The sequence below is a fragment of the Leopardus geoffroyi genome, chromosome B1 (genome assembly GCF_018350155.1).
Source record: "Leopardus geoffroyi isolate Oge1 chromosome B1, O.geoffroyi_Oge1_pat1.0, whole genome shotgun sequence".
In the NCBI taxonomy this organism is placed as follows: Eukaryota; Metazoa; Chordata; class Mammalia; order Carnivora; family Felidae; genus Leopardus; species Leopardus geoffroyi.
Genome location: NC_059327.1, coordinates 116,591,692 through 116,610,907, shown reverse-complemented (window position 1 = coordinate 116,610,907; position 19,216 = coordinate 116,591,692). Strand labels below are relative to the sequence as shown.

Here is a 19,216-nt window from a genome sequence, read left to right as displayed (position 1 = left end):
GAGAATACATGTCTGAGATACATACTTTCTCCATGCTCTAAGAACTTCAGTCATATTTCATTGTATTGCAGAGGGAGAGAAGTGTGTATGTGTCCTTAATACTAAAGCAGTATTAGAGACGAGCATGCAACAATACATATTTTGGGATTATGACTGTCACTTCATTGCTTTCCTCATATTCTAGACAAAAATCTAGATTCTCTGCATTCGTCTTTTGTACTTAAAAAAGCCATTGCTTGTCAGCAAAACACAGATGTGGGGTAATAATACTCATACTTGAAGACATTCTACACTGAGTACATTGCCCAACAGCTACATACTATGCTACTGTAGAAACTAAGAACTTAAAAAGTGTCAGCTTCAAAGTACCCACTTTAGAATCTAGCAAGGTAATAGAAGCCAAAGTATTTATGTGGTGATTAGCTCCAATCATATATACATCTTTATAGCGTAACAATGTCCATCACAAATTTTCAGATTGGTTTTGGCAACAGTGGCAATGGCACTCATAAACAGTAACTTTTTAACCTATCAGTGTTCATAAAACATTTTTACTGCTAGGATTTTTGACAACATACTTGAAGGAATTAAAAGATAAGAGACACGATTAAAGACATCAGCAGTAATTACAATAAAACCTCTGCTATGGAACAATAGAAGCTATAAAAACAGTTATTATAGCAGTCACCTAGTCAGCTATTTAAATCAAGTTGTTTGCTATACTGATTGCACTCTGTGATATATTCTAAGTAAGCATCATTTTTCTTTGGCAACTGGTGACCTTACCCTGTCTTGTAATAAGCTGTTCCTCTCCCCAAAAACATATCATTCAGCCCAACATTCCATCTGGCAGACATTACCAAAAAGCATTCAAATGTGTGCTTAAAACAAAAATAAATTTTCACATTAAACAAAATCTGATAGTTCAATTTACAAACAGATCAGAACAAATACTTTAAAATGTCTGTGACAAAAGAGCTGGATTATTAGAACAGTATTAATAGATAAGGACGACATGCATTATCTTCTAGGTTTCTAAGATATGGAGACCTTCCTGTATTTATAAGTCAGTCTACATAATAGTATTGCAAGTAGATGCACATACTTTAATCAAGCAGTTTGAAAAACTAACACTTCTAAGAATAATGTAGGTACATTAGATAGGTAAATGCTCATAGTCTAGAAAGATTGTTCACTTCACAAAAGCATTTAAAAATTACTTTAAAATATCTAACAGCTCAAAATTTAACACAGAAACAATCTCGTATTTTTCTAAACCCTAAAAGGGCACAGAATTTTTGTTGGGTACCACAGTTAGTGACTTCATACCTCTATATACAAAGAACATTAGCATTTTACCAGACCACTTATGAAGATATGCACACCTTTATGTTGGCCTGTTCGGTTGCTTTGTTAACTAATCATAATCAGTGTTACAGAGTCAAAGTAAAGGCTACACCTTTAGTATTATCAATCGCCAAAAGAGAACATGGAATTAAGCCCACAGTTTCCTTACATATAATGTAACTAAATAGCATTAATCAATACAAAATTGTATCTTTAGAGATTGCCATTTCTCCTTGCTAAATCTATTGCTTCCTTGGAATGGCATCAGCATCCACCAAATCAGTTTAAACCTCATCAGTGGCAACATCTAACATTCTTTATAGCACTAATTAATAAATCCCATCCTCCTATCTCTATTCCCATGATCACTTGCCTATTTCAGACACTTATTCCCTTGAGCACAGACCATGACAGTAGTTTTTTGTTTTCTTCAACTCTTCTCTTTTCTCTTAGAAATTGATTCTATTTACAATGTTGTTAGGCTAAAATTTCTCCTATTGAGAAACTTTTCATGGATGCCTATAGAACAAAGCCCAAATTTTTCAGTTCAGCTTTCATGAATAAGACCTAACAACTTCAATTCCAACAAAACCAAATCATATATTGTTTCCAGTATGTCCTGACTAGCTTCTGTACTTTTCTCTGCCTAAATACCTTTTCTCAATATTTTTGAGTGTCCAAATATTATTCATCCTTCAAGCATTTCCTCCATGAAAGCTTCCCTTCCCATAGTATCTGTACATCTCTCACAACAGCAATTTGATCTTGTATAAAACATACTAATGTACTTGACTTCCACCAATACTTTATTTACTTATTTATAGGCTTAAGCAATAGACATTTATTTTCTCATAGTTCCTGAAACCAGAAGTTGAAGATCAAGGTTGGCAGGGTTGGTTCCTTCCTAGGTTTGCAAGGGGCACTCTGCTCCAGGCCTCTCCCTTAGCTTCCGGTCATTTGCTGGAAGTCTTTGGTGCTCCTTGGTTTGTATGTGCATCACCCAGATCTCTACCCTCATCTTCACATGACCTTCTCCATATGTGTGTGTCTGTGTCCAAATTACACCCCCCTTTCTTTTAAATTTATTTTTTAAAATTCACATTAGTTAACATACAATGTAGTACTGGTTTCAGGAGCACACCAATACTTAAAACAATTTATAGGATCTGTATTTATCTCATCTATGGAATTCTTACAATGCTTTAATATAATGCTTAGAATACATCGTATATATTTGCTGAGTAAATGAATTTCAGAATTGTGTCAAACCTAGAATAACTTGTATCAGCATCAAATGTGTTAAATACCTCCTGGCCTTCTTAGCTAGTGGCACTACCACCTATCAATACTTGCAAGTGCCATGATGCAGAATTCTCTTTGTTAACACACAGTAAGAGAGAAGGGAAAAAACATAGCAACAAAAGGCATTTCTCTGGATTTTCCCCAGGATAGGTATTGACCCAAATAGTTCACAAAAATTGATTTATTTTACAGATAATCTAGAGATCTCACCCTTTGTGATTGCAAATATGGAGAGATGTTTATGCACATCAAATCTCTGGGTGATTCCATCCTTCTGGTCTTGCCTGCACCATTACCTCCACTCTCACCCTTCTTCCACACTGCTTTAATCTCTCCAAAATACAATTGTGAGCATGCCACTTATTGGATTAAAATCTTTAATACTTTCTCACAGTCTCTGGGATAAAACCCAAATTTCTTGGCATCATATGCAACATTCTTCATGAAGCTGCCTTTGCTACTCTAGTATCATTGCCTACCTTCATGTATTCCAGCCATGCATATCCAGAGTACTTGTAATTTCCTGAATGTGTCTTTCTCACTGTCTCTGTGCACTCATACACTATGTTGTTTTTTCAGTCTAAAATGTCCTTTATCTCTTCATTGCTGGGGTAACTTCTACTTGTCTTTCAAAACCCATCTCAGGTATCACTTGGCTTGGGTGGCCATTCTTAACATTCCTAGCTTCTGGGTATGCCTCAAACATAGAGCATTTAACACTGCATTGTAACTATTCATTTATTTTTATTAAAATGTTTATTTAGTTTTTTGGAGGGAGGGGCAGAGAGAGAGAGAGCAAACAAGCAAGAATCCTGAGCAGGCTCCACACTGTCAAGTGGGGACATTCCAGCAGTGGTTACCATATAGTCTCATATTACACAAGGTCCATTCAGAAATGGGAATACAACTAGCTATAAATTTTAATTCAGATAGCTTGAACCTAGACCCAAATGGGATGAAAAAAATCCTACTAAACCTCCTCAATATCTATTCTTCTCTGAACACAAGTATCTCTAAATTACTTTGAACTCAAGCATATGAGAGTAACATTCCTTCAAAGTATTTTTGTTTACAAATAATATCAGCTGGAACCACATTTACAAGACTAAGACCACTCAATATGAACTCTAGAAAATTTGAAACTCTATTTAGAACCACTAAAGAAAACAACAGTTTGGCTTGTATATTATCTTTGAAACTATTAACATTACTTGTGAAATTTATGTCACCATATGAGAAACACTTTCTGCTGCCTCTTTAAAATATGCAATTATTATTTGCCCTGAAATCCCTATAATTTGTATTAGAACAAATATCACTGACTTAAGCCTTTACCTATATTAACATTTCATTTTTATTTTATTTTATTTATTTATTTTGAGAGAGAGTGCGTGTGTGCAGGAGCAGAGAGTGAAGGAGAGAGAGAATCCCAAGCAGGCTCAATGCTGTCAGCGCAGAGCCCGACATAGGGCTTTATCCTGTCAACTATGAGATCGTGACCTGAGCCAAAGTCAAGAATCAGATGCTTAACTGACTGAGCCATCCAGGCGTCTCTTATGTTTATTATAAAAACAAAAATTAAATATGATTTCAATAGAAACTTAGCTGTTTAGTCTTACTGACATGAACTGTTCAGCTCTTATATTAAGAATTTAGATTAGATTATCTCCAGGCTTCTTATTTGAAAGTTGGGATTATGTCTTTATTGGCAAGTGGGTGAAGTCCATCTTCACGTTCTCCCTCTTTCCTTTTCTGTATTCCTCACCCCTACTGGTCCGTGCTGAACTTAGGAGTAGTTCCCTCAAACTGCTGATACGCCTTTCCTTACCTACTATCCTAAAAATTGATAATAGATTAAAATATTACCTCTTGCAGGGTATTTGTATTTTAATGGGGAATATTTATATTCTAAGCTAAATGACTGAAGCTTTAGCAAAATTTCAGATGATGGGGTTCAGGGTACACTACCCCTAAATATGGCATCTTGGTATACTGAATATTTTAAACTGAAGAAAGGGCATGTGCAGAAAGGACTGGTGAGCTTTCCCCGAATCAAGACATAGAACCCTCAACTGAGAGGTGTCTTCCCTATACTCAGAGGATAGGGACATCCTTATCTCTAAGACAGAGGGACACTGACAGAAATCTGAACAAACAGGCCTTGCTAAGTTTCCCCTAGTGTAACTAAATTTAGCTCACACTTCCGTTGTCCTTTCACATTTTACTGCCACTGTCTTCTCTTCATCAGGCCTGGCATAAAAACTCTCAGGCTTAACCACTCCTTCAGATCTTCATTTCCTTATGAAGGCTCCCATGCCATGTAAAACTTATATTAAATAAATTTGTATGCTTTTCGCTTGTTAATTTGTCTTCTCTTACAGAATCCCAGCCAAGAACTTAGAAGGGTAGAGGAAAAAAAATATTTTTCATACCTTACACACATGGGAGGGTACTAGGGGGTGATAACACTATCCCTTAAATTCATTGGTAGACAGTAACTTATTTTGTTGAAAAATGACTGCCTCTCTCCTTTTCATAAACAATCATTCCAATTACTTTACAGAAGTAAAAAAGATGAGATAAAACTTAATTTTAGATTCTTAATCTCCTGAAAGAACAAATTAAGAAAACAAAATTTTCACCTATATGAAGATATAAGAACAGTATTGGCTAAATTTTCCCATTTAAATGATCTATAAAAGCAAAATAGAGGATAAAAATTATATATAGGGACTATAAACAATTGGAGAAATATTATAAACAATACTTCAAAAATAACTTATTTTCTTTGGGGGAAGGAAAAGGTGTTAGTTTCTCCCCCTTGCCCCCCAATGTACAGGACTACATTTTGTTGGCAAGGGAGAAATAAAATTATTTTAAAAAAATATACTAGCATTAAATATTTATTAATTTCATAAACAGAGAGGTAAAGTCACATAAATCTCAGAGTTTAATTGCAAATACTTACTTTGGTCAGAATTAAGAGCTACCCAACACAAGGTAAACAAAAGAAAACATGAAGTATTGGGACCTCATCAAGATAAAAAGCTTCTGGGGTGCCTGGGTGGCGCAGTCGGTTAAGCGTCCGACTTCAACCAGGTCACGATCTTGTGGTCCGTGAGTTCGAGCCCCGCGTCAGGCTCTGGGCTGATGGCTCAGAGCCTGGAGCCTGTTTCCGATTCTGTGTCTCCCTCTCTCTCTGCCCCTCCCCCGTTCATGCTCTGTCTCTCTCTGTCCCGAAAATAAATAAACGTTGAAAAAAAAAAAATTAAAAAAAAAAAAAAAAAAAAGATAAAAAGCTTCTGCACAGCAAAGGAAACAACAAAACTAAAAGACAGTCTGCAGAATGGGAGAAAATATTTGCAAATGACATATCTGATAAAGGGTTACTATTTAAAATCTATAAAGAACTTATCAAACTCAACCCAAAAAACAAATAATCCAGTTAAGAAATCAGAAGACATTAATAGACACTTTTTCAAAGAAGACATCCAGATATCTCACAGACACATGAAAAGATGCTCAACATTACTCATCATCAGGGAAATAGAAATCAAAAGCACAATGAGATACCACCTCACATCCTCAGAATGGCTATAATTAATAATACAAGAAACAACAGGTGTTGGGGAAGAAGCAGAGAAAGGAGAACCCTCTTGCACTGTTGGTAGGAATGTAAAGTGGTGCAACCACTCTGGAGAACAGTATGTAGGTTCTTCAAAAAAGTGAAAGTAGAACTACGTTATGATCTAGCAATTACACTATTAGGTATTCACCTAAAGGATACAAAAATACACATTCAAAGGGGTATATGCATCCCAATGTTTATAGCAGCATTATCAACAGCAGCCAAATTATGGAGAGAGCCCAAATGTCCATTGACCAATGAATGGATAAAAAAGATGTGGTGTAGATAGATAGATAGACATTACTCAGCCATCAAAAAGAATGAAATCTTGCCATTTGCAATGATGCAGATGTAGATAGAATGTATTATACTAAGTGAAATAAGTCAATCTGATAATGAAAAAAAGCGTATGATTTTCACTAATACGTGGAATTTAGGAAACAAAACAGATGAACATATGAAAAGGGCAGGGGGAAGAGGAGAGAGGGAAACATATCACAAGAGACTCTAAATGATAGACAACAAACTGAGGATCGATGGAGAGGACCTACCTCTCCTACCTACCTCTCTCTACCCACATGGGCTAGATGGGTAATGGGTACTAGGAAGGCACATGTTGTGATGAGCACTGGGTGTTGTATGTAAGTGATGAATCACTGAATTGTACTCCTGAAACCAATATTGCACTGTATGTTAACTAAGAAAATTCAAATAAAAAAAGAGATACTCTACAAAAATAATTCCTTTAAAAAGTATTATAAGGATTTCAATAAGCTTTCATTTGTTACATTTTAAAACACCAGAATCTAATGATAGGCTTTGGGAAGATTTAATAGAAGAATATTTTTAATGGATTAAATCTTATAAATTAAGTCATTATAGTAGACAAATATCTAACATGCATCCCTCAATGTATTCCAACTTTGCTATCCAATATTTAAAATAGTTCAGTTTAGGGGCGCCTGGGTGGCTCAGTCGGTTAAGCAGCCAACTTCGGCTCAGGTCATGATCTCACAGTCTGTGAGTTCGAGCCACACGTCGGGCTCTGTGCTGACAGCTCAGAGCCTGGAGCCTGTTTCAGATTCTGTGCCTCCCTCTCTCTCTGACCCTCCCTCGTTCATGCTCTCTCTCTGTCTCAAAAATAAATAAACATTAAAAAAATAAAATAAAATAGTTCAGTTTTCTCAAGTGGGATTTATTCTGGGGATGCAAGGATGATTCGATATTCACAATAACACAAAGGATAAAAATCATCTGATCATCTCAACAGATGCAAAAAAAGCATCTGACAAAATTCAACACCCATTCATTGTTAAAAACTCTCAACAAGGTGAGCTTGGAGGGAATATATCTCAATATAACAAAGGCTATATCTGAAAGTCCCACAGTTAACATCATACTTAATGATGAAAAACTGAGTGCTTTTCCTGTAAGATCAGGAAGGAGACAAGGATGTCCACTCTCACCACTTTTATTAAACACAGTACTGGAAGTCTTGGTCATAGCAACTAGACAAGGGAAAAAAAAAAGAGGCATCCATATTGGTAAAGAAGAAGTTAAACTGTCACAATTTGCAAATGACATAATACTATACATAGAAAATCTTAAAGACTACCAAAAACACTACTAGAAATAATAAATGAATTCAGTCAAGTTGCAGGACATAAAATCAACACTGAGAAATCAGTAGCATTTCTCGGGGTGCCTGGGTGGCTCAGTCTGTTAAGCATCTGACTTCATCTCAGGTCATGATCTCATGACTTGTGAGTTCCAGCCCTGTGTCAGGCTCTGTGCTGACATCTCAAAGCTTGGAGCCTCCTTCAGATTCTGTCTCTGTCTCTCTCTGTCGCTCCTCCGTTCATGCTCACTCGCTCTCTCTCTCTCACTCTCTCTGTCTCTCTTGAATATAAATAAACTTAAAAAAAATTAGCAAAAAATCAGTAGCATTTCTATATACCAGTAACAAAATAGGAGAAAGAGAAATTAAGAAAACAACTTCATTTACAATTGAACCAAAAAAAAATACTTAGGAATAAACTTAACGAGGTGAAAGACCTATACTTTGAAAACCATAAAACACTGATGAAAGAATTTGAAGATGACACAAACACATGGAAAGATATTCCATGCTCATGGATTAGAAGGATTAATATTATTAAAATTTCCATGCTACCTAAAGCAATCGACAGATTTAATGCAATACCTATCAAAATACCAGCAGTGTATTTCACAAAACTTCTAGAAATAATACTAAAATTTGTATGGAACCACAGAAGAGTCTGACTAGCCAAAGAAATTCTGAGAAAGAAGAACAAAGCCAGAGGTATCACAATCCTAGGTTTTAAGATATACTACAAAGTTGTAGTAATCAAAACAGTGTGGTACTGGCACATAAAAGTATATATAGATAAATGGAACAAAACAGAAAGCCCAGAAATAAACCCATACTTATATAGTCAGTTTATATATGATAAAGAAGGTTAGAATATACAAGAGGCATACAGGCTTCCAGTTATGGGATGAATACATCACGGGAATAAAAGGCAGAGGATTAAAAAAAAGAAGAAGAAATACCCAGAATAATGTTTCACCAAATATCTGGACACCATACCTGGACAAGTCGGCACTTAAAATTGACCACAAATATGATGCTTGATAACATATTGAATAGTTGACTGATTCATTAAAGAGTTCAAGTGGCATGCCACCCTGCCCTCCCCCTGAAAAGTTCACTTTTCCTCGAATTTGTGTCCGTATCTATATAAAGACAACTACTAGCAGATTTGTTTGTTAGGGATTAGGCCCCCCTATATAAGGCGCTGAAAGTAATAGCTTAGTTTGCGTGTAAGATTTGAAGGAATGTGTATAGCATCTGAACACATAGTTTAGAATCAATACATGTCTCATTCAGTCATTAATTTATAGTCACTCATTTGTCTCAGTCTTGTTTATGCTTAACAGCCCTATGCAGAGACCAAATAGTCACTTGCATAAAATTTAGGAGCATGAGTTTAGCTCTTACTGCCAGTTAGATGGCCTTGGGCAAGTTGCTCAGCCTTTTCAGGCCTCAGTTTCTTCATCAGTAAAATAGACATATTAGCAGAATCTACATCATAAGGCTAGCATCATGCTTGGCACACTGGGAGAGCTTAATTATAGCTGTACATTATTGTAGATTGTAGATTTTCAGAAGTTAGTAATTACAGGTATCCAAGGAATTGTGGACATGTTACTAACTCTAAAACCACACTGCAGAGATTTCTGACCATCCTATACTTTCTCTTGGCTTCAGTGATTTTACCTCCTCTGACTTAATCTCTTACATTGCTGGTGTTGTTGTTGGTCCAAAATGGCCAAGCATGTTCATACACCAGGGTCAATGCCCCTGTTCTTCCTTCTGCCTAGAACATTCCTCCCCTTTACATCATTTAGCTCTGCTGAAATATTATCTTTTTTGAGAGGTTTTCCATGAGTACTTTACAAAACTCTGTCATTCTCTTTCTCTGCTTTATTTTTATATATAGCATTTATTACTGTTTAAGGTCATATGATAGATATACATCTATCTCTCCAATTAAAATGCAGTTTCCATGAGAGAAAGAAGCTTGTCATTTTGTTCACCAACAAATCCTTAAACTCTAGTACACTAGCTACTGACTATCATATACCAAGACACCCAGTAAATATGTGTTGAAGGAACGAATGTTAGATTAGATGAATGCTTGTAGCTCTAAATTCTGATTCTACTGACTTCTTGTAAGTACTGTTTTGCTTCTGATTTTAAAGGTAGAAAGTCACTGGATCACTTACAGAATGTAAAAAGGCTTACATATTGCCAACTGTTTCTTTATATTATAACTTTGAAGAGTAACGGTAGGAGTCTTGTGGCACTGTGTCTTCCACCCTGCTGTTTTCGTTATAAAAGTAGTTTCTGGGTACTTTCTAGGTGCCACACCTGGTGCTGGGGCTGCAAAGATTATAAGGACGTGAGCCCTATCCCTACCTTGCCTCTGTTATCCAGAGATTACTTTTTTGCTGATACACTTTTTGTTTGTACTACTCATTTAGCACTTCATACATAAATGTCCTTACTGTTCATTTATTTTCCACATAAAATATTTTCATGTTTTATATTCTTCATATTAAAAGCAACCTACTGAACAAGAACTATATTTTATGCCATCTTCTTAAAAAAATTGTCCATAGTACAGTAGAGAGGAATATTTATTGGTTGCTATTAATGATGACATCTGAAGAAATAAAAAAACACACTCTAATATATTAATTTGAAGCACTAAATTTATGAATCTCTTCATTACTATGAAACACACTTTCCCCTTATCTTTAATTCTTTGAGGACAGAATTTAAGATTAATAGAAAAAAATGTTATTTATTTCCTCATAATGTAATCAAATGGTGTACATCATTAGAGAATATAAAAGGTCTCAGTTTTTTAGCCCTGGAAAGCCGTAGGTAGGAAGTTTAGATACTTCATTGGAAAGGATTCTTAGAACCCACAGCTCTCCACTCTTCACTATATTCTTGATACTTAGAAGAGACCCAATGACACCCAATGACTCTTGAAAAGAGTTTAGCTTGTGGTTCCTCTCAAAGCACTGATTGATACAAAGGTGCCGATAATTGGTATTTAGAGGTGAGACAAAGTAGATATGTGATAAAATAAGAGGATACCAAAAAAAACAAAAAACAAAACAAAATAAAAACAACTTAGAAATGTTGTGAAGATAAATAACCCAGCTTTAAGAATACTTTGGTTTTAAAACAGGCTTTCAAAATGGGATTTAGAAAATCTCACAAGTTGGGTCCTTTGGGAGGGTCATAAAAGATGGGTGACTTTATTTTTCTTTCTTTATTCCCTTGGGACCACATCCCCACAAAATGGCACAAAGCAATATGGATTTTTTTCTGTTCAGCCTGCAATTGTAAAGACTAAAACAACAACCCAGGTCTGCCTAGTTGCAACTTTGAGCCACGTATTGCAAGATGACATAAAGGCATTCCTACATTAGGCAACTCATCCATACTCATCAGATAACAATGATCAGGCTAGCTGCTCTGCTTTCTGCTGTTCTATTTATATTTATCCTGAAGAAATTAAAGGAGAGTTGACTATAAGGTTTGAAAAACCTTGGTTTGAATGTCACTTTCATATGGTGTGTACTTTAAAATTTCCAATAGTTATTTAAATTATTTGAAAGGAAGTATCGGAAGAATTGTCTTAATAAGTAGTCTTAAATACAAGCTATTTTAATTATTTTAGTAGTCTTTAAAATAGGGCACAATAATGCTATGTTTAAAAACAATTTTTTTTTTAATGTTTATTTATCTTTGAGAGAGAGAGCACAAGCAGGGTAGGAGCAGAGACAGAGGGAGACATAGAATCTGAAGCAGGCTCCAGGCTCTAAACTGTCAGCATAGAGCCCGATGCAGGGCTCGAACCCACGAACCATGAGATCATGACCTTAGTCGAAGTCGGACACTTAACTGAATGAGCCACCCAGGCACCCCTAATACTATGCTTTTTGATGGTTTTATGAGAGACTATTACTACAGGCATAACCAAAAGAAACAAAGTAAAAAGTTAAAAAATTGAATGTATTTTAAACCCTTGACCTAACACATAAGAACTTTTAGAGCAGGAGTCGTTGACCAGTCAGTCAACTGGAATTAAATGCTTCTTTTGGGAATCCACTCACCTACTTTGTGAAGGAACTTCCAGTGTCCTTGAAGACCTAACAACCAGGGACATAAACACTTATACTCTCTCTAAACTTAGTGGTCTTTTGCAATTTATGGAAAATAAAAAGTAGTTAACTTTTCACAAAAAGATGGATATGTATCATTTGAAATAGCAGGCTCCCAAACTGTATTCTTAGTAATCTAAGATTCTATGGATTGCCTCAAGAGTTCTGCAAATGAACAGTTTAAATTTAATTTTAAAATTTCATTTCAAAAATTGTGATTGAAAATATGCAGATGAAAATATATATGCCAATTTTAGCATATAAGAAGCCACCAATCTGTTAACGTTCATTTTCATATAACTCTCATTTATACTTAGTAAATGGTGTAAATATTAACAAATGAAGAAAATCATTTAAAATGTCTTCATTTTATATATTGAATTTCTAAGAAAGAATTTATTTTAAAAGGGAGTTACCCTGTTAAAAAAGAAGTCTGAAAACCATTTACTTAGATTCTCGAGTACAGAGAAATAAGGGATGCTTCATGAGAATCTGACAGATGAAGACATAAGGAGAAAGATTAAACTGTTACTATTTGGTAACTGTTCATACTTTAATGCCAAGCAAAATCCCAAGAAGTTATGGTACATTTAATAGCAAAATGTCAGTAAAAAAATACTTTAATATGTTCTCTAAGACAATATTTTGAAAATTATAATAAATATAAGTTCAATGTTGACATCTGGTAATCTCTCTTTCTAGGCTATGAATACGCCAGCTAAATACTCTTCACCTTTGCCAAAATTTTATCTATAGCAAGAAGGATTCAAATGCCCCCAAGAACAGCAATATACACTAGAGAAACACAAAAACAAAGAAAAAAATCCCTGTATTCTGGTGTTTGGAAACTGTTTTAAGGTCATGCAATGTTATAAAATACTATGCAAATCTATTCTGGCATCTAGTTTTGAGAGTTATTTAGCTATTTCAATTCAGAGGAATCCTAGATATGTTCATTGTTTTTATCACATACCCTTTAAATGGAAAGAAAACCTTATGAATTAGGCAATACCACCCTTTAAAACCACAAGTGTGAAGGATACTCTTCACTGTTCCGGATGTCAACTACCAGGAGCTTTGGTTTACTGGATTTTGTCTTCTTCGTGGGTGTTTTGAAATGGCCTGTCACTGTGAGTTCACAGAAGTCAATCAGGTCCTCTGCTGAAATCCTGGGTGATACTTCTGACTTTAGGTCATTTAATGGAATGGATTCTCTTGACTGAAAAAAACATACAAGCAACACAAATATTGAGAGTATTATAGACAGACAAACTATAGCCAATACAGAATATCTTTAGGCTCTTGATATCAATCACTATAGCACATAGTACAGGAAACTGTATCTCACATTAGTGATCTACTGTGCAACTGTATTCCTTACTATTGAGGTTTACTTACTCATACAGAGAATAAGCCATTATTCTTTTGCTTCACTACAAGCTCCTGGCTCAAATGTGATAGATAGAGATGAGGCAGATTTTTCCTTATGAGAGCACTGTGTATCTTTGAAGATAGCTCCTTTAAGCACATTTCACTTTTTTCAAGCATAATTACTATTGTTGTGAATCACATTAATTAAAACTCTGGTGATATAAGAAATTGCATTGTAACTCAGTATAGATACTAATTAAAGAACCTGGTTCTAATATACATATTAGACTTTTGTAACATAATTTATGGTATATATGGATAGTTGAATAAAATTAGATTCTCAGAGAAGAATGCAGAGCAACATAATGCTTTCTTAGATAGTGAACAAAATTGACAATGCATCTTAATTGTGAAGGAGGTAAAATCAGATTCCAGACAATCAAACTAGTTTTTTGGCCTATGTGACTACTACCTGCTGTAAGACTGATTCAGACCATGGGCTATTTACAATTGTTTTCCAGGTTATTTCATAGGGAGAGGGATTTTCTCCCTACCAAAGGCAATGCAATACAACTTGACTCAATTCAACATAATTTATGGAGCACTAGTAGTCACTCCAGAAAACTTATTTAACATAACTTAGGAATTTAAGAACTTTCAAAATTCACTTGATTGAAACGTAGGGATTGAAAAGAAGATTTATTTATATGCTTAATAGGTTTTCAAAGCTGAGTCTATTATCTCATTTACTCATTTTCTCTCTTTTTGCAATTCTGTGGGCTACCACACTTAGAATTTCCAATTTAGAATTTGTAGGCAGGAGAGAATAAAGCATATGGATCACTTATCAGACCAACTTTTTAAAAAACCTTTTTTTTAAGTTTTTATTTAAATTCCATTTAATTCACATACAGTGTAATATTAGTTTCAGGTGTACAATACAGTGATTCAGCACTTCCATACATCACCCCGTGCTCATCACGAGTGCACTCCTTAATCCTCATCACCTATTTCACCCATCCCCACCACTTACCTCCCCTCTGGTAACCATCAGAAAATAAGAGACACTTATTTTCAGTTGTAATTTCAATGTTAGCTCTTATCCCCTGGGTTTCCCTTACTATGCTGTAAATTCTTTAGTTGTAAAGCACATTTTCTCCCACTTCATTAGCTTTTAAATAGAAATGGAAATTGCTAAGCTTTGTGGGTTTATGGCTCTTAATAAAAAAGAGACATTAGAAATTTTAATTTTTTAATATTATGAATTAAATCAACTTAAACATTCTGAAATTAAAAGTCTTTCAGAAAGATAAAAGAGCTTTAAAATCAGCAAGCCATACAATCAATGCTTCCATATCCTTTTTTGTTAGAGTGCCATCTCAATAGGTATTTTTCACAGCCTTCACATGAAGTCGTACATTATGAAGATAAAGAACTTTTGATTACCCTAGTTCTGCTTTTAGTCATTTAGTGATGAATGCAGCATTTCAAACTGACGTTTTGTCTGAATAAAAGATGTGCCCCGGCTTATGAAGAAGAGAATTTGACAGAGAATTTGACCAACGTATTCTCCATGAAGAACTGATTGATTGAAGAAAGATTTGACCTTGGCATTGGTTCCAATCAAATGTATCATATATAAGGAGTTTCTCAAAGAGCAATTGCTACGTAAAATGGTTAAAACAGAAGACAGGAATCACTGACAAATTCAGAACTTTCTGAAATTGTGTGAGTGTGAATCAGTGAAGAACTTTAATATGATTCATGCAAGTTCCTCTGCAAATTAATTTTAGGAGATTAGTAAATTAGGGCAAATTAAACTACTTTGCTTTAAAAAGAAAATACTTATAATATTAAAATACAGAATCTAGTTTTTCTTTTATTAAGATAATTTTATATGCAATTTTACTATTCGTTGTACAATTTCCACCTAGAGGTATAAAAATAAAACTTCCTTTGTACAATTTTTCTTTCTCATTTAGTATCATTGATCTTGGCATTTTCCTGTGTGACTGGGTTTCAAATTCATGGCACTCTGTTTATGGATATTGAATAAGAACTTAAGATAACTGTAGAACAACTCTGGAAATATCTATTAGTTTATCATTTCTGCCTGAGAATTTTATATATATATATTATATATATATATATATACACACACACACACACACACAATGTATATTAAGGTTAGACATCCAAATATCACAAGCCAATTTGCCTGAGAACTACTTCTTTAAAAAAATTCATATTTTGTAGTCAACCTAGGGTCAGAATTTTTTTTCAAGTCTGTAAAGTTTATTGAATGTTTAGGTGGAGAGGAAAAGCAATGAGCAGCTGCAATTCAAGAGAAAAATTCTTGGTCATTCAAGTCATTCTAGGTATAGCGGAGGGACATGGAACAGGCCTTCCCTGTTTATGGCCTCTCTGGTTATTGTTGTCAAGACTCAGAGCCAGTTGAAGCGGACCCTGGCCCCAGCCCCAGGTCTTTCCCTCTGATCTCCTGTGTGAAGAGTTGATCCATGATACTCTGAGTGGACAGCGGGAGGCACTCTGGGGATGCTTCATGTGTGGACTCCTTCTCTAATCTCTGGCCCTCTGGTGTCCACAAACAACACCAAAAGAATCTTGGAGAGAAGTATTAGCAAATCCAAGGGCTAATGACTCATGGCTTTGGGACTTACTTCAATAGTTTCTGGAACTAAGGCTGACCTCAGGGCCCCATGGCCTAGTGCTTGGCTGATAAGATGACACCTCTTGTGGAGCCTCAGCACATGCAGACCTACCTGAGACCTCCTGATCCAGGTTCTCCCTGAGGTCGCCTCTCACATACATAGAACAGCAGTCAAGAGACACTCCTATAGAGGACAAGAAGCACTTGACACTGCTTACATGTCCAAGAAACTGCTATGCTCATCAACAGGAAAACATTGGAAAAATCTAGGTCTTAGGAGTTGGATGCACTGAAAGCCTGCCTCCCTCCATCTACCTTATGTTTGGTCACCTAAGGCTGTCCTGTTTTAGAACCTCTGAACATAAAGAAAACCTTGCAACTTTTCCTTTGCAATGACCCGGACATAGGCAGCCTGTAATCACCTCAAATGCAGGGGCAGAATAGGATACAGGGCTGCCAAAATTAGAGACCAGTGTCAGAAGACCACAGCTGTGGCTCCACACCAACTCAGTCATTCACTGAGGCAGGACCCACTCTCGTTCTCCCTTTTTAGAGATGCACAGAAACCACACTGAGTCAGGCACAGAGAGCGTGTGGTAAGATAGCAGGTGCCAGGAGGCAGCTGAAAGGTAGTGGGGAGAAGTGTGGGAAAGCTCCAGAGTTTGGAAGGGACAGGAGTGGACCCTCCAAACATGGGGAAGTGCTTTCAGCAACTCCTCTCCCTGAACTATATCAATGAGCAGGACACAGACCATGATCACTTTCGAATGCAGGTGGACTCCATTTATTTAGCAGTGTTACTGAAAAAAAAATCATCTTTCAGTAGAATGGTCTGAAATGACTAGCTGGACATATTAGTGATAATCCTAACCAAGCAAGGAAAAACCTAAACCTGGTTTTGCTGTGTACATTAAACTACTGGGCAAATGACTCTGTGATGATACCTGAGAGTCTGAAATGGTAGACTTTTAATGAGAGTATGTCTGTATATCTTTATGTTGAGTATGTAACCAGGAACCATAAAAGTACAGCTATATACACTTATGTTTTATATGTAAGGGCTCTTAATTATAAAGGCATTTTAATTCTGAGAATACAGGGCTGGTATCTAGAACACTTTTCCCATATTTCCTGTCATGGACCCTGGCACTAACTTTAACCTGGTTATCAAGAGAGAAATCTGGAAATAATCATAGACACTTTGTTTTTCCTTATTCCTCATTCCCATCTAACATATCCCCAAGTTCCACCAAACAGCCTCTTGAATATGTTCCCTGATTCACTGCCCTATCTCAAGGCTTCATCATCTCTTACATGGACTATGGATGTTGTTTGCCTCTCTTTTTCTCTCTCTCCCCTTTTCTCTGCTTCCCTGTTCACCTACAATCATTCCTTTTAATCCATCTTCCAAATATGATTTGAGTTAAAAATAAAAATCTGATCATATAACTTTTATAATTAAAAACACCTCAATGACTTCTAACCATTGATAGAATGAAGTCAGAATTCCTCAGCATAGCATAGAAAGCCCTTTATGAATTAATCCCTGTCTACAGGGAGGAGACCACAGACTTTGGAGTCAGACTATCTGGATTCAAATCTTGGTCATCTTACTTATCAGTATATGACTTTGGGTGTGATATATAACCTCTCTGCCCAGTTGTTTCATCTATAAAGTGGGGAAAAATGTGCCAAACACATTTTTTCCTCAAACAATTCTGTCTCATTCTCAAAGGGAATCCATATAATAACTGTTCCAAGGCAAAGGAAACACTGAAGTGCCCGAGGGCATTTTATGAAGCTACCTTAAACTAATACTTAAATCTGACAAAGATAGCACTAAATGTACACACATACACACACACAATACTTAAGAATAAAGATTTTTTTAAAATCTCAAAACTATAAAACTGAATGCAGTTACCAACTTGAAAGAATGACATACTATACAACCAAGTAGGGGCATATTCCAGTAAGAATGGTTCAACCTTAGGACAATTTTTAAAATAATCCATCACCTTTAATTAGTCAAAGGACATAAAGTATGTAACATCACTATAATTGACATAAAGCCATATGTGATAAAACTCAGCATTTATTCTCAACTTTTGAAAAAAGAAACTCATGGTAAATATGTATCAGAAAGAATGTTAATTAGGTGATGAAAGATGTTCTTCATTGCAAATATTTGACATTCTACTTAATGATGAACCACAGAGGCAGACTTATTAAAATATAGCTATCAGGCTTATTATTTATTATTTTTATAGAAGTTGCTATTGAGACACTAAGAAAAATAAATAAGGGGTACAAATATTGGAAAAGAAGAAATAAATTATTTTTATTTTTAGGTGATAAAATAGTCTTCTTAGAAATTCAGAATAATTAAAGGAAACTCTAATAAAATTGGTAAGAGTTTGGTGAGGGTTTAGTTACAATATATATACCATGAAATCATTATATGGCAGCAGAAGTGAGTCAGAAAACATAATGAGCAAAAGTTTTCATTCGCAATATCAAAATATTTCTCCAAAATAAAACATTTAGAAATAAGTAGATTACATTTAAAGAAAATAAAAGTTTTGTGGTGGGCATTTGAAAAAACTGGCAGTGGGGCGCCTGGGTGGCGCAGTCGGTTAAGCGTCCGACTTCAGCCAGGTCACGATCTCGCGGTCCGTGAGTTCGAGCCCCGCGTCGGGCTCTGGGCTGATGGCTCAGAGCCTGGAGCCTGTTTCCGATTCTGTGTCTCCCTCTCTCTCTGCCCCTCCCCCGTTCATGCTCTGTCTCTCTCTGTCCCAAAAATAAATAAACGTTGAAAAAAAAAAATTTTTTTTGAAAAAACTGGCAGATATAAAATGCTATCTGGAAAGAAACAGTCAATACTATAAGACCTTTATTTTTCTTCAGAGCAATGTATTAATATATGACAATTTTATAAAACTCCTAAATAGGATCTTTTTTTTTCCAATTTTGAAATGTAAATTCTAAAATTTATTTGACAGACCAAATAGGTGAGAATGTCAAGAAAATGTTGAAAAATAATAAAATACATTGTCATGTATTAAAACTGTACAAAATTAATAGTATGGTGTTGCACCAGAATAGACCAAAAGATTAACAGGACATAATAC

At 35.5% G+C, this 19,216-nt stretch overlaps 1 protein-coding gene and 1 non-coding gene across 10 annotated transcripts in view; both read right to left on the bottom strand.

Moving 5' to 3' along the window:
• TBCK (TBC1 domain containing kinase) overlaps positions 1-19,216 on the bottom strand; it is a 220,534-nt gene that overhangs the window by 26,933 nt on the left and 174,385 nt on the right. For 8 of the 9 annotated variants that reach the window (XM_045471153.1, XM_045471148.1, XM_045471145.1 and 5 more), the window contains one exon: positions 13,087-13,262. In XM_045471153.1, the coding sequence (XP_045327109.1) occupies positions 13,087-13,262 (176 nt within the window). Of the gene's footprint in view, positions 1-13,086; positions 13,263-19,216 lie in introns of those variants that run through there. The other variant, XR_006710750.1, reaches the window with a different exon arrangement.
• LOC123596617 lies at positions 16,729-16,860 on the bottom strand. Its single transcript, XR_006711774.1, has one exon. It is a non-coding gene; the product is annotated as a small nucleolar RNA SNORA71 (small nucleolar RNA).